The sequence below is a fragment of the Tetrao urogallus genome (assembly GCF_951394365.1).
Source record: "Tetrao urogallus genome assembly, chromosome: 36".
Taxonomy (NCBI): Eukaryota; Metazoa; Chordata; class Aves; order Galliformes; family Phasianidae; genus Tetrao; species Tetrao urogallus.
In genome coordinates this window covers 227,484-242,448 of record NC_136849.1, presented here as the reverse complement: position 1 = coordinate 242,448, position 14,965 = coordinate 227,484, and the positions used below count along the sequence as shown (strand labels likewise).

Below are 14,965 nucleotides of genomic sequence, written 5' to 3'. Positions count from 1 at the left end.
TAGCGCCCATAGTTCAGTCCACCCCTCGGTCTCCAGCCCACTTATATGCTGCATCTCTTCCTTGATGGCCCGAGGTCTCACGGGCCCACCGAGCTTTTGTTCTGCCAGCCCAGGTCTATTTGAGCCACCTCAATTCTGGCAGCTCCATCTACCTGATGGCTTTTTCGTTGTTGTTCAGTTGCCCTTGGCAAATGATTGGGGCTGCGTTTCCACCCCTGGGGCAAATGATTTCAGGCGTACCGAATGCCCCTCCAAGGGAAAGCAAACTGTGACCTACGTTCTGCGGTCAAAGGAATGGAAAAGAAGGCATTGGCAATGTCAGTGGTGGCAAAACACTCGGCTGCTTTAGACACCAGTTCATATTAGGCATCTTTTTTATTTTCTTCTTAACCTAGCATTTTCAGAAGCAAAGCACGACTCCAAAGAAATGCAAAGAGTACAGAAACATGAAGGTCACTCTTTTCAAAGCTACTGTTGACTCCTGTGCCTGAGCAAAGCAAAGAGTGCGATTCCCTAAGTAGATGAACAGCAATTCGTTGAGTAGATGGTCAGAAATTTGACACATTCACCAGTAGTTACATCCCACCAGAAGATCCCATCCCTTCCCAATTACAAGAGCACAAAAACACTTCCTGGCAGTGATGCAACCACAGGTACTGCCAATGTTCTGAGTGAAGCATCACTGATGTAAAACCACAAGTCTGACTGCGAAAAATGCCACTACTAGTGCAGTACCCAGCACTGGCAGTAGAGCAGCAGCCCAGTTTCTCCTGGTGTTCTGCTGCTGGAAACCACCTCCGCAGTGCCCACCCTGGGGATGAGAAGCAAACCTGTTTGAGACCCCTCTGTTGATGCTGCAGATCAGCGCACACGCGGTGCTGCTCCGTACCTCGGAATGAGATTGCTGCTTGCCCTCATCCAGTCTCTTTCTCCGACGAAGCACTTTCTCTTCAAAGCGGCGAGCCCGGTTCTCCATCTTCTGCAGTTTTTCTGCCACTCTCTCCCTCACAGCCTCCCACTCCTTCTCTGCCTTCTCATACCGAGAAATACCATACAGAGCTGCACTTCTGCCTTGCCGAGCATCACCCAGTGATGCCTGCTGAACAATCAGCAATGCATAGCGGAGCTCCGCGCACCCACCTCACCGGGCACCAACCATCTGCAAATGCACCGAACCCGGCTCAGCCCTCCGTACCCCCGTGCCTTCTCAGCCTGCGGCAGCACCGCAGGGCAAAAGGGCTGCTCTGCTGCTGTGCAAAGAGGGGCACCCTAACCCTCCCAGCCCCCGTTGGGTCCCCACAGCCCCAGCGTCACCCCACTGCACCCCCTCCATTCCCCTCCATGTCCCCAAGGGTTTCCTCGGGGTGGTTTTTCTTCCCTATCCCATCGAACACGGCTGTGCCACCCCCCACCACCCGGGCAAGGCTCCCTTCTCCCCTCCCTCTGCAGCCCCCTCCTCACACCCAGCCCCGGCCGCTCACTGAGCAGGACTCTGCAGCACTGGGAGGTGAGGCTGCTTCTCCTCCGACTGCAGGAAATGGCGGTGAGTCAGAGGGAAAGTGAAAGCACAAGAGACAGGATATGATGATGTCAGAGTCACAAAACGGCCCGGGTTGGGAGGTGCCTCAAGGATCACGAAGCTCCAACCCCCAGCCACACGCAGGGCCACCGACCTCCATGTTTCACAGCAGCCCAGGCTGCCCAGGGCCCCTTCAACGGCCCCGAACGCCTCCAGGGACGGACGGGGCATCGCAGCCCCTCTGTTCAGCCCCTCCCCGCTCTCACAGCACAGCACTTCCAGCCTCCAGCTGCCCTCCCTCAGCTCCCAGCCGTTCCCCGTCCTGCTGCCGTCTCCCCTTCCCAAGAGCTGACTCCCCTCCTGGCTGCAGGCTCCCTTCAGGCGCTGCAGGCTGCAATGCGCTCGCCCCCAGCTCCTCTTCTCCGTGCTGACCGAGCCCAGCTCCCTCAGCCTGTCCTCACAGGGAGCTGCTGCAGCCCCTGATCGTCTTTGTGGCTCCTCCGGCCCCTCTCCAACAGCTCCCTGCCCCTTCTTGTATTGGGGGCTCCGGCCCTGGGCACAGCACTGTAGATGGGGCCTCACAAGAGCAGAGCAGAGGGGGACCATCACCTCGCTGTCCCTGCTGCCACCCCTGTGCTGATGGAGCCCAGGATCCCATTTGCTTTCCAAGGAGCACGCTGCTGGCTCACGTTCAGTTTTCCATCTATCAAGACCCCTCAGTCCTTCTCCGCAGGGCTGCTCTCAAGGGCTGCTCCTTCCAGTCTGTACGGATGCCTGGGATTCCTCCGGCCCAAGTGCAAAACCTTGAACTCTGCTGTGCTGAACTCCATCAGGTTCACAACTTTTCAAATATGATGGAGAGCGGCTCGGCAACCACCTCAGCCAGCTCCTCCAGAGCCCTGGGATGCAGCCATCCGGCCCCATAGACTTCTTGCTGCCCAGAGGGGCTGGGATGCCCCGTCCATCCCTGGAGGTGTTTGAGGCCAGGCTGGATGGGGCCCTGGGCTGCCTGCTCTGTTATGAAATGGGGCGGTTGGTGGCCCTGCGTGTGGCAGGGGGTTGGAGATTCATCCTGCTTCCTGTGTCTGACTTCCCCCCAGGAGGGCAGAGCCGGCCCAGGCCGAGTGCTGCTCCTTCACTCCGGGCTGAAATGGTCACTGCTCAGCAGAAAGTGTGAGTGCTCTTAGTGTGCTATTTTAATTATTATTATTATTTTTTTAATTGCTTTATGCTTAGCATTTTCAGAAGCAAAGCATGACTATGCAGAAATGCCGAGATTACAGAAACATGAAGGTCACTCTTTTAAAAGCCTCTGTACAAAGCAGTGCACATTCTGAGCAAAGGAAGGCCAAGGCGTGCGATTCCCTAAGTCGATGAACAGCATTTCCCCAGGAAGATGATCAGAAGTTGGCCCGATCACCCAACAGTTACATCCAGAAGACACCATTTCTTCTCAATTACAAAAGCATTTGCTGCTGTTGAGGTGACTGTGGGAAACGTCAGTGGTTCTAAGTGAAGAATCGTCGAAGCAGAAGCAAAAACATGACTCGCAATTCTTCATATGGAAACCCAAATATGGCACACCGAAGTGAAAACAGTACAGCCAGCACTACTGCCAGGATGTAGGTTGCCCAGTTTCTCCTGGTGTCCTGCTGCTGCTGGGAGCCACCTCCGCAGTGCCCACCCTGGGGATGAGAAGCAGAACTTGTAGGCACCTTCAAAGACTGATGTGCACTCGCACCATGACTGCGCACACACGGTGCTGCTCCGTACCTCGGAATGAGATTTCTGCTTGCCCTCATCTGGCCACAGTGCCTTTCTCAGCCGAAGCGCTTCCTCTTCACAGCGGCGAGCCCGGTTCTCCATCTTCTGCAGTTTTTCTGCCGCCCTCTCCCTCTCAGCCTCCCACTCCTTCTCTGCCTTCTCATACCCACGAATCCGATCCTCCATCCGCCGCAGTCGTTCCGCCTCCCTCTTCCTCTCAGCCTCCCTCTCCTGCTCAGCCTTCTCGTTCTGGGCTTGCAGATCTGGTGGCAGAAGCAGACTTTACTGCACACGAGGATCCGACCCCCAGCACCCTGGCAGTGCTGTCGCTGCCCAGCCCCCCGCTGCTCCAGAGCTGGGAGCATTTCTCCAACCCAGACGTTACCTTTGATCTGCTCATCCTTCTCCATCAGGGCACGGTCTGTGCTGCAGATGCTCCTGACCAAAGGCTTCTTGTCCCGAAGGAACTCCTGCAGGACAGCATCTGCCTGCGGGGCAGCGGGAGTGTGGCAGTCATGGCGTGAAGCGGCGGTGCTGGGCAGGGGCTGCTCCTCTTCCCACCTTCACCCCTTTGCCCGGCAGCGCCCGGTACCGCTCCACCAGCGCCTGTTGGTCCCCCAGGAACAGCTGGTGACCCCCCGGCACGAAGTAGACACCGCCATCGATGCGCTGCTCCATCTCTCTGTAGAGCTCCTGCAGTGCAGCCTCGCACTTCTCACGGGACGCCTCCTCGTTGCGGCTGCAGAACTCCAGCTTGGCTGCCTCCACCTGCAGCTGTGTGGGGGGACGCGAGGTGCGGCAATCAGTCGGGGACACGGGGGGCAGGAAGGAGCAGCACGATGCAGCTCCCATGGGGGATGCAGAGCCGAGCACGGTGCCGCGGAGCTGTGCTGGCCGAACCGGGGAGCGCCCACCAGAAGCTCCTCTCGGAAGCGCTCGACGTCGTCCGTGATCGTCCGTTCTGCAAAGAGCTGCAGCGTCTCCTGCTGGCACTGCTCGTGCAGCTCCAGCAGCTCCTCCGCCGTCTCCGTGGGCAGCTCTGCCCGCTGCTCCATCAGCTCCCGGTACAGAACCGCAGCTTCCCGCACCGCCGCCGAGTTGCGCAGCTCTGCCAGGGCCGCCACCGCGCTCTCCAGGCACGGCACAGCCCCGCTCTGGATGGCATCCACGTAGGTCTGCGCCAGAGTGCCCAGCACTGCCACGGGCAGGAGGGGATCAGAGGTCTCTCTTTTTTGGCCCTGGGAGCGGCCGTAGCCCTGCTGCCCCTCCCGACATCCCCCCGTGCTTCTCCTGCTCCTTCTCACCCAACCCAACACCCAGGAGCACCAAACACGGAGGCAGAAAAGCTCCTCCGAGCCCCGCTGCCCCCAGAGCGTCACTCACTCTCCCCCGTTACTTTGCAGCCGCTGGGGATGGTCTTTGGTGGAGAGCTCTCCCAGATGTAGCTGCAGAATTTCTCCAGCTGCCGCAGGAACTCGGGGTCCATCCTATCGTCAGGGAGCTCCTCCAGGTGTTGCAGATCCCTCTTGCTGGCGGGCTGGTCGAAAAGGAAGCACCTTCTCTCGGGGAAGAACTGTCGGATGCATTCCCGCAGGCGGTCGTAGCGTTCGGCCTCCGGGCTGCCGCCTGCGGGACAGAACAACCACAGCTCAGCTCTCTGCTGCCTGCCAGCACCCGGCGCCGGCCGTGCCCCACAGCTCAGCATCCCTACCGCCCCTCAGCTTCAGCGCATTCTCCAAGTATTCGTCCTCGGAGATCTCCTGCCCATCCGCCTCCAACCGCAGCATGAAATCCCGCACTGCCCACACAAAGGTTGGGAGGAATGGGGCCAACCCAGCGGCAGCAGGTGCCTGGGCTCCGCTCTCCCCGGGGCTCTTTGTCAGCTTCACGCACTCTGCCAGCGTCAGCACGTAGCTGTGGGGCTGGGTAAGGAAAATGAGAGCTCGGCTCTGCCTGCAACGCGGGACCCCGAGCAGCTCCTGTGCACCACAGGGGTGTGGATGCCCCACAGAAGGCGGCTCTCGGAGGAGCTCTGTCGTGCAAAACCCACCGCCCCACGGGAACAAAGCGGGGAACCCCCACAGCCACCAAGGATACTGCAGGCTCTCCAGGGCCTGCTGGTCGATGGTGCCCTTGCTGTTGAAGATCAGGGTGCTGGAGAGCAGCACGGCCAGCACGAAGATCCACGTGTCGTTCTTGGTGTCTCCCTGCAACGCACACCGCGGTGTGTCCCCCTCCAGCACAGCAGCGCAGGGGGGGAGCGAAGCCCCGCGCTCTGAGCACCGACGGCCACGAGCTCGGATGCGAGGACACCCAAGCCCCCGACCCCTCCGCACTGCGGTGCTGGAGGCGGAGCAGGCAGCTCTGCCCACAGCTCTGCGTGCAGTGGGGCTGCGTGGAGGGAAGGTGCTGCTTCTCCCCGACCTTCTCCACGTCTCCCAGCCCTTCGGTGTCCAGCAGCAGCAGCGTGTGTCCGGGCTGGAGGGGGTGAGGCACGCACCACATCCAGATTCCTTTGGTGTGAGCCTGCACGCTGGAGCCCAGGGAGAAACCTGCGTGGGGGACGAAGCGCAGAGGAGGAGAATCCCCGAAGCAGGGGCGCACGGCGTCAGCGATGCCCATCCCAGCCCTTCCCTCACCCGTCCTCCTCCCGGCCAGCCGGTTCATCAGGTAGGATTTGCCGCTGCGGTACAGCCCGGCGATGGCCACCACCACCACGGGCTGCGTGATGTTGGCCAACACCTGCAGGGCGTCCTGCCGCACCGCCAGCCCCTGCCTTGCGTGGTTCTCGACGAGGCACATGGGCTCCTCCATCTCCACCACCGACGCTGCGGATGTCAGGGCTGCCATCACAGCCTGCAGTGGGAACGGCGAGACTTTGTGACGGGGCGCCGGCAGCCGTGCTCCGATTCACCCCGCTCTGTGTCTCCAAGCAGAGCATTCTTTGCTCCTTTGCACAGCTCCCTTCCTTCTCCATTTGCTCCTTCCTGGGCAGCACACTGCAAAGACAACCACGACCTTTCCCCCCTTCCCACCTGCAGCCCCACAGCTCTGCAGCACCGGCCTGTGTGGCTGCCTCACACCTCAACCTCTCCGCCCCCCGTCCAAAGAGCAGTAGGTGAGGCAGAGTGAAAGTGAAAGGCAAAGAGGGGAGAGGAGTTTGCCCGGAGCCCAGCCTGGGCAAAATCCTCTGGTCGGCTCCTGCCCGACCCCAGTATCTGCTGGGACGGTTTGGTGGGAACTCGGGCTGGGGAGAGGATGGGGCAATTCAGGGAGGGGAGGAAGGGGTGCTGCAGCCTCGAGCACAGAGCTGCACTTCTGCCTTGCCGAGCATCACCCAGTGATGCCTGCTGAACAATCAGCAATGCATAGCGGAGCTCCGCGCACCCACCTCACCGGGCACCAACCATCTGCAAATGCACCGAACCCGGCTCAGCCCTCCGTACCCCCGTGCCTTCTCAGCCTGCGGCAGCACCGCAGGGCAAAAGGGCGGCTCTGCTGCTGTGCAAAGAGGGGCACCCTAACCCTCCCAGCCCCCGTTGGGTCCCCACAGCCCCAGCGTCACCCCACTGCACCCCCTCCATTCCCCTCCATGTCCCCAAGGGTTTCCTCGGGGTGGTTTTTCTTCCCTATCCCATCGAACACGGCTGTGCCACCCCCCACCACCCGGGCAAGGCTCCCTTCTCCCCTCCCTCTGCAGCCCCCTCCTCACACCCAGCCCCGGCCGCTCACTGAGCAGGACTCTGCAGCACTGGGAGGTGAGGCTGCTTCTCCTCCGACTGCAGGAAATGGCGGTGAGTCAGAGGGAAAGTGTAAGCACAAGAGACAGGATATGATGATGTCAGAGTCACAAAACAGCCCGGGTTGGGAGGTACCTCAAGGATCACGAAGCTCCAACCCCCAGCCACACGCAGGGCCACCGACCTCCATGTTTCACAGCAGCCCAGGCTGCCCAGGGCCCCTTCAACGGCCCCGAACGCCTCCAGGGACGGACGGGGCATCGCAGCCCCTCTGTTCAGCCCCTCCCCGCTCTCACAGCACAGCACTTCCAGCCTCCAGCTGCCCTCCCTCAGCTCCCAGCCGTTCCCCGTCCTGCTGCCGTCTCCCCTTCCCAAGAGCTGACTCCCCTCCTGGCTGCAGGCTCCCTTCGGGTGCTGCAGGCTGCAATGCGCTCGCCCCCAGCTCCTCTTCTCCGTGCTGACCGAGCCCAGCTCCCTCAACCTGTCCTCACAGGGAGCTGCTGCAGCCCCTGATCGTCTTTGTGGCTCCTCCGGCCCCTCTCCAACAGCTCCCTGCCCTTCTTGTATTGGGGGCTCCGGCCCTGGGCACGGCACTGCAGATGGGGCCTCACAAGAGCAGAGCAGAGGGGGACCATCACCTCGCTGTCCCTGCTGCCACCCCTGTGCTGATGGAGCCCAGGATCCCATTTGCTTTCCAAGGAGCACGCTGCTGGCTCACGTTCAGTTTTTCATCTATCAAGACCCCTCAGTCCTTCTCCGCAGGGCTGCTCTCAAGGGCTGCTCCTTCCAGTCTGTACGGATGCCTGGGATTCCTCCGGCCCAAGTGCAAAACCTTGAACTCTGCTGTGCTGAACTCCATCAGGTTCACCCAGCCCCACCTTTCCAGCCTCTCGAGGTCCCTCTGCATGGCATCCCTTCCTTCCACCGCTCAGCTTGGTGTTGTCAGCAAATTGCTGAGGCTGCACTCCATTCCGTCATCGCTGTCATCGATAAAGATGTCAAAGAGCACCAGTCCGAAGGCAGAGCCCTGGGAGACGCCTCTCAGTGCCGGCCTCCACCTGGATGTAGACCCATTCATTACCATCCTCTGCGGCCTTTCAACCAGTTCCTTATCCATTGCATGCTCCACCCGTCAAATCCACGTCCCTTTGATTTGGAGATAAGGACGTGGTGGGGGACCGAGTCCAAGGCCTCGCTCAAGCCCAGCTGAATGACATCGGTCGCCTTTCCCTCGTCCACCAACGCCGCCCCTCCATCACAGCAGGCCACCATGTTGGTCAGGCATGTCCTGGTGAAGCCGTGCCGGCTGTCTCTGATCACACGTCCATTCCTTCTGTGATCAAGCATGTCACCCAGGAGGATCCGTCCCGTGATCTTCCCAGGCCTCATGACTTCCTCCTCATGCCTAACCTAAATCTCCCCCGACTCACTTTAAAACCATTCCCCCTTGTCCCATCTCCATCCACTCTTATAAACAGCCGTTCCCCCTCCTGTTTATTCGCTCCCTTCAAGCCCTGTAAGGACTCAATGAGGTCCCCCTGGATCCTTCTCTTCTCCAAGCTAAACAAGCCCAGTTCCCTCAGCCTTTGCTCATAGAAGAGCTGCTCCAGCCCTCTCATCATTTTAGTGGCTCCTCTGGGCCCTTTCCAAGCGCTCCATGTGCTGGGGGTCCCAAGCCTGCATGCAGCACTGCGGATGGGGTCTCACAGGGCTCCTGATTTGGTGCCTGGGAGCTTTGTTCTGACCCCACCTGCTGTGGCTCCTGCTCAGGGGGGCTGCGACGAGGCTCAGGGGGGTCTGAGTGCGACAGGGGGGTGTGAGGTTGTGTGGAGCAGGGGGGGCGAAACTGTGTGGGAAAGAGCAGGGGGTCAGGAGGGCAATGGGAGCGTTAAGGAAAGTGGGGCCGGGCTGAAGGGCAGCTGGGGGATGGGAGGCTGTGCAGAGAGAGGCTGTGAAATCAGCAGCAGGGCTGGGTATTTCCTTCTTCCAAGCTCAGGATCGGTGTGTCCCTGTGAGGAAGAAATCGGGAAAGGGTGGCAGGAGACCTGTGTGGATGAGCAAGGAGCTCGTGCACAAACTCAAAGGAAAGAAGAAAGCCCATGAAATGTGGAAAAAGGGTCTGACTACTTGGGAAGAATACAGGAATGTTGTCAGGGTCTGCAGGGATGCGACAAGGAAGGCTAAAGCCCGCCTGGAATTAAATCTGGCAAAGGGGATAAAGGATAATAAAAAAGGTTTTTTCAAGTACATTAACAGTAAAAGGAAGACTAGGGAGAATGTGGCTCCCCTGCTAAGTGACGGGGGTGTGCTGGTAACGGGGGATGCTGAGAAGGCGGAGATACTGAATGCCTTCTTTGGTTCTGTCTTCAGTGATAAAGCTCCCACTCGGGAATCTGAGAACCTGGAGGTGAGTGAGAGGCTCTGGGGAATGGAAGACCTCCCTGCAGTCAGGGAAGAGGTGGTCCAGGAGCGCCTTGGCAACACCAATGTTCACAAATCCATGGGACCTGATGGGATTCTTCCACGGGTGCTGAGGGAGCTGGCAGAGGTGGTTGCTGAACCGCTTTCTGTCATCTTTGAGAAGTCTTGGAGGACGGGGGAGGTGCCTGAAGACTGGAAGATAGCCAATGTCACTCCGGTCTTCAAAAGAGGCAAGAAGGAAGACCCAGGCAATTATAGGCCAGTCAGCCTCACCTCTGTCCCTGGAAAGGTGATGGAACAGCTTGTACTGGATGTCATCTCCAGACAACTGGAAGAAGAGGAGGTTATCAGGAATAGTCAGCATGGGTTCACCAGGGGGAGGTCGTGCTTGACCAACCTGGTAGCCTTCTATGATGTTGTCTCTGGCTGGGTGGATGGGAGGAGAGCAGTGGATGTAGTCTACCTTGATTTCAGCAAGGCATTTGATACTGTCCCCCACGACATCCTTATAACAAAGTTGAGGAAGTGTGGGATAGATGAGTGGACAGTGAGGTGGGTTGAGAACTGGCTGACTGGCAGAGCGCAGAGGGTCGTTGTTGGTGGTGCAGAGTCCGGTTGGAGGCCTGTAACCAGCGGTGTTCCTCAGGGGTCTGTGCTGGGTCCGGTCTTGTTCAACATCTTCATCAATGACCTTGATGAGGGGATAATGGCCACCCTCAGCAAGTTTGCTGATGATACGAAGTTGGGAGGATTGGCTGACACGCCTGAAGGCCGTGCTGCCATTCAGCAAGACCTGGATAGGCTGGAGAGCTGGGCAGTAAAAAACCAGATGAGGTTTAACAAAAGCAAGTGTAGGGTCTTGCATCTGGGGAGGAATAATTGCATGCACCAGTACAGGTTGGGGGATGAGCTGCTGGAGGGGAGCTCTGCGGAAAGGGACCTGGGTGTCCTGGTGGATGACAGGTTGCCATGAGCCAGCAGTGTGCCCTTGCAGCCAAAAAGGCCAATGGCATCCTGGGGTGCATTAAAAAGGGCGTGTCCAGCAGGTCGAGGGAGGTGATCCTCCCCCTCTACTCTGCCCTGGTGAGGCCTCATCTGGAGCACTGCGTCCAGTTCTGGGCTCCCCAGTACAAAAAAGACAAGGATCTCTTGGAAAGAGTCCAGCGGAGGGCCACGAAGATGGTGAAGGGCCTGGAGCATCTCTGCTATGAGGAAAGGCTGAGTGAACTGGGTCTGTTCAGCCTTGAGAAGAGAAGACTGAGAGGGGACCTGATCCAGGTCTATAAATATCTAAGGTGTGGGAGGCAGAATGGAGAGGCCAGACTGTTTTCAGTGGTGAGTGGAGACAGGACAAGGGGAAACGGCTGGAAACTGCAGCATAGGAAGTTCCGCACAAACATGCGCAAGAACTTCTTTACAGTGAGGGTGACGGAGCACTGGAACAGGCTGCCCAGGGAGGTGGTGGAGTCTCCTTCTCTGGAGATGTTCAAGACCTGCCTGGATGCCTACCTGTGTGACCTGGTGTAGGGAACCTGCTTTGGCAGGGGGGTTGGACTCGATGATCTCTGGAGGTCCCTTCCAACCCCTACAGTTCTGTGATTCTGTGATTCTGTGATTCTGTGATTCTGTATTTCTCAACCCTGAACAGCAGCCGTGCATTGCTGCAAGGATTGGGACTGGAGCAGCACCAGGACGCAGGTGGGAAGGGAAGCATCAGTGCTGTAACACCGGGAAAGACCAAGGTGGTGGGATGGCGACACAGGGGGTGTCAAAGGGACTAGCAGAAGGGAAGGGGGCTGCAAAGCGAAATGGAAAGCGCTCGGCCATCTCTGAGCATCTCTGAGCCCACGGGGACAATTCTCCAAGCAGAGATCCTTCCCCCGGTGCTCTCAGCCCTTGCATGCAGTCCTGGCACACAGCTGAACTGCCTTCACTGTGCTCCCAGGGCTGAGTCCTTTCCCAGCGGTTCAGGCTGTGACTCCACAGTTCCCTTACATCGGCGTCACTCCGTTCTACAGAAAGGGCAAGAAGGGTTTGGGAAACGGCAGGGCAGTCGGCCTCATCTCTGTCCCTGGGAAGGCGAGCAGCTTGTTGTGGATGCCATCCACAAGCAATTGAATCATAGAATCATAGAATCACCAATGTTGGAAAAGACCTCAAAGCTCATCCAGCCCAACCGTTCACCCATTCCCAACAGCTCCCACTAAACCACGTCCCTCAAAACAACATCCAGCCTTTCCTTCAACACCCCCAGGCTCGGTGACTCCACCACCTCCCTGGGCATCCATTGCAGTTCCTGACCGCCCTTTCCAAAAAGTAATACTTCCTGATGTCCAGCCTGAATCTCCCTGTCATGGTTCTATGTTTCTTGTTTGTTTGTTTGTTTGTTTTTACTTTGGGTTTCAGTATTCCACATCAAAACATCATGTAGTGTACGGGGTATTAAAGTGTTAATGCCCAATCCCAGGTACCTATCCCTGTACATTACAGCAGTCACGGGATCTGGCCCTTCCGGGTGGGGGGGCGCTCTCTTGCTGCCTTGCAGTGGGTGCTGGAGGTGCTTTCCTAGCCGTTCCAAGCTTTTCAGGTTGGACTCGGTCCCGGGAACTCTCTCTCTCTCTCTCTCTCATCTTGTCTGATTTATTAATCTCAATTTCAATTAAATTGTATATATTGTGTTATCTTGTATTCTAATATTATAGTAAAATAAGTTTTCCTCCATAGATTGTTGCCGCTGCTCTTTTCCTCCCTTCCTTCCTTCCCATTTTTGTGGGACTGTGGTGGGGGGGGGGGAGGGCAGAGGCCTGTCGCCCCTGTCACGGACATCGATTGATCTGGTCAACTCCGTGACAGATTTTTGGCGCCCAACGTGGGGCACAACTGCTTTTTAGCTTTTAGAACGAATCTCTTTTTCTCTCTGCTCTTAGAGAGCTTCGTTAAGGAGCATTATCAGCTGTTCAGGTTTCTGTGCTGGAAAACCTGACCTTGAAAGATTAGGCGTACTGCCAGTGTTCTGGGATATTTGTAAACTTTGAGCACTACTTAGTCTGAGTAGTGCCTTTTTTTCTTTTTTCTTTTTTTTTTTTTTTTCCCTCCTCTTGGTAGCTTCAATTCATTAACCCTTTTTTTTAGCAAGCACCAGCAATGAACCCACTCGTTATCGTGGGGGTGCTGGGTAAAGGATTTAAAGCAATGGTGTTAGTCACAACCTACTGGCCAATAATCCATCTCACACTTGTGTGTTGTGGAATTGCATTCATATATAGCTACCTAAGGGCACTGATGGAGACACCTATGTTTTACCTACTTGCAATGTGGTATGATTTGAACTTTGACATCTACATCCCAGAAGGAATGGCTAATTTCACAAACAACTACATCCCAAATGGAGTAGCTAATTTTACAAACTACACGATGTTCAGACCAGTCTCTGGGTTTTCTTCTCGGTTTGTCAAATGTTTTTTGAAGCCTGAATTAATACCCATGTTGTTGTTCGCGTCATCAATTTTCCTGAATGTATTCCTATGCATTCGTATTAAGGGAAAGGAGTCTCTTCCAAAACTAGAGAATGATGACTGGCAGGGAATATGGAGAGGTTTAGGAAAGGTTTTAGAAGCATGGGGACCCGCAGTGTCATGGGATTTTACTCTTGAACACCTGTGGGATCCTGAGAAACTAAGCCAGTATTTGAGTCAGGGACTATGCGGCTTACATAAATCTAAGGAGGTACAACTTGTTGGGGGTTTGGCTTGTGCTTACCGTGCCCTATATAATACCATTCTGGAGAGAGAGAGTTTCCGAGCTGAGGTTCAAGCCAAAGGGGAAAATCCCCAAGTCAAATCTAATCAATTAAGGGAGACACCAGTAACAATACCAGTTGCTCCTGTGGAATGGCAAGAAATGGAAACGAGTGTCTTCGCGTCTTGAACGAAAAAGAGAAGAAGAGGAGGAGGAGGAGGAAGATCCAGGCGAGGGGCCCTCCTCAGAACCACCACCATCGCGAAAGGCAAAAGGGAAAACTAAGAGACGTGCAGAAGAGAGTGATGAAGAGGAAGTCTCTATTACTACTCGCCGGCCTCTAAAGATGACTGAAATCCAAGGTTCAAGAAAGGAGTTTACACGGCGCCCGAATGAAACTCTTGTTTCCTGGTTGGTTCGCTGTTGGGACAGTGGGGCCCATAGCTTGTCTCTGGATGGTAACGAAGCTCGCCAACTAGGTGCCATTGCCAGAGATCCAGCTATTGATAGAGGAATTAGTCGATGTTCGGATGAGGCTGCCTCCCTCTGGGAACGAGTGTTAACAGCCGTGAAGGAAAAGTATCCCTTCAAAAATGGCTTGAAGATTGCGATGAAAAAATGGGATACAGTTGAAAAGGGTATCCAGTATTTGAGGGAAATAGGCGTGGTGGAAATGTTGTATGACCCTGACTTCGTTCCTAACCACCCACACCAAAACCGCAACCCTGAAAAAGTGAGGACAACGCCTGAGATATGGCAGAAAATCGTGACAACAGCACCGGACAAATATGCCTCTACACTAATGTCAGCGTGTGACAGATTCAACGAACAACAGAGAACGCCCTTAGTTTATGAATTAATTGTTACGCTCCAAAATTACGAACAATTGCTGTCCCCAATTCATACTGCCGTTGCTGCTATATCAAGAATGATGACGGAGCAAGTGTCTCAACTGATTAACCGTGACAAACCTGTAGCAGTATCAGAGACGCTTGATGAAGATCAGGATAATCAAAAGAGTCTAGCAAAGGATATGAAGGAGATGAAGGAGATGATGAAATTTATGCGAGCCCACCTAATTAAAGACGATGAACCTTCCTTCTCACGTGCACCATCAAAGATCTCAGCTGTTAGAAGCAAACGCTCTCCGGCTCAAGTAAGGGGTAACACACCGCGAATTACCTTATGGTATTACCTACGTGACCATGGAGAAGACATGGGGAAGTGGCACGGCCAACCTACTCCTGTACTACGAGCCCGGGTGAAAGAATTACAAAGCAGATCAACCACCAGTGCAGTTGCTCCAGTTACCACAGGTAATGAATAGAGGGGCCCTGCCCTCAGTCAGGGGGGGGAAAGGGATAATAGAGTATATTGGACTGTGTGGATTTGATGGCCTGGCACATCAGAACCACTGAAATATAAGGCACTGGTGGACACTGGTGCACAATGCACTCTGATGCCCTCGAGTCACCAAGGGACAGAATCAATCCATATTTCTGGAGTGACCGGTGGCTCTCAAGAATTGACTGTGTTGGAGGCTGAGATAAGCCTCACTGGTAAGGACTGGCAAAAACATCCTATTGTGACGGGCCCAGGGGCTCCATGTATACTAGGTATTGATTATCTCAGAAGGGGGCATTTCAAGGATCCTAAGGGGTATCGATGGGCCTTTGGAATAGCTACTGTGGACACAGACAACATTAAGCAGCTGTCTGTTTTGCCTGGCCTGTCAGAAGATCCATCTGTTGTGGGGCTGCTGCAAGTAAAAGAGCAACACGTA

General features: G+C 56.0%; 1 protein-coding gene across 1 annotated transcript; it reads right to left on the bottom strand.

The window, feature by feature from the left end:
* Positions 1–77: 77 nt before the first annotated feature.
* On the bottom strand, positions 78–6,133 carry LOC306956687 (guanylate-binding protein 1-like; the record flags this gene model as incomplete). Its single annotated transcript, XM_079547967.1, has 12 exons — positions 78–215; positions 890–1,096; positions 3,121–3,204; positions 3,293–3,546; positions 3,669–3,771; positions 3,845–4,057; positions 4,198–4,478; positions 4,667–4,909; positions 4,995–5,197; positions 5,381–5,490; positions 5,708–5,835; positions 5,923–6,133. The coding sequence occupies 12 exons, from the start codon at positions 6,131–6,133 to the stop codon at positions 78–80; spliced, it is 2,175 nt and encodes a 724-aa protein (XP_079404093.1).
* Between the last annotated feature and the right edge of the window lie 8,832 nt (positions 6,134–14,965).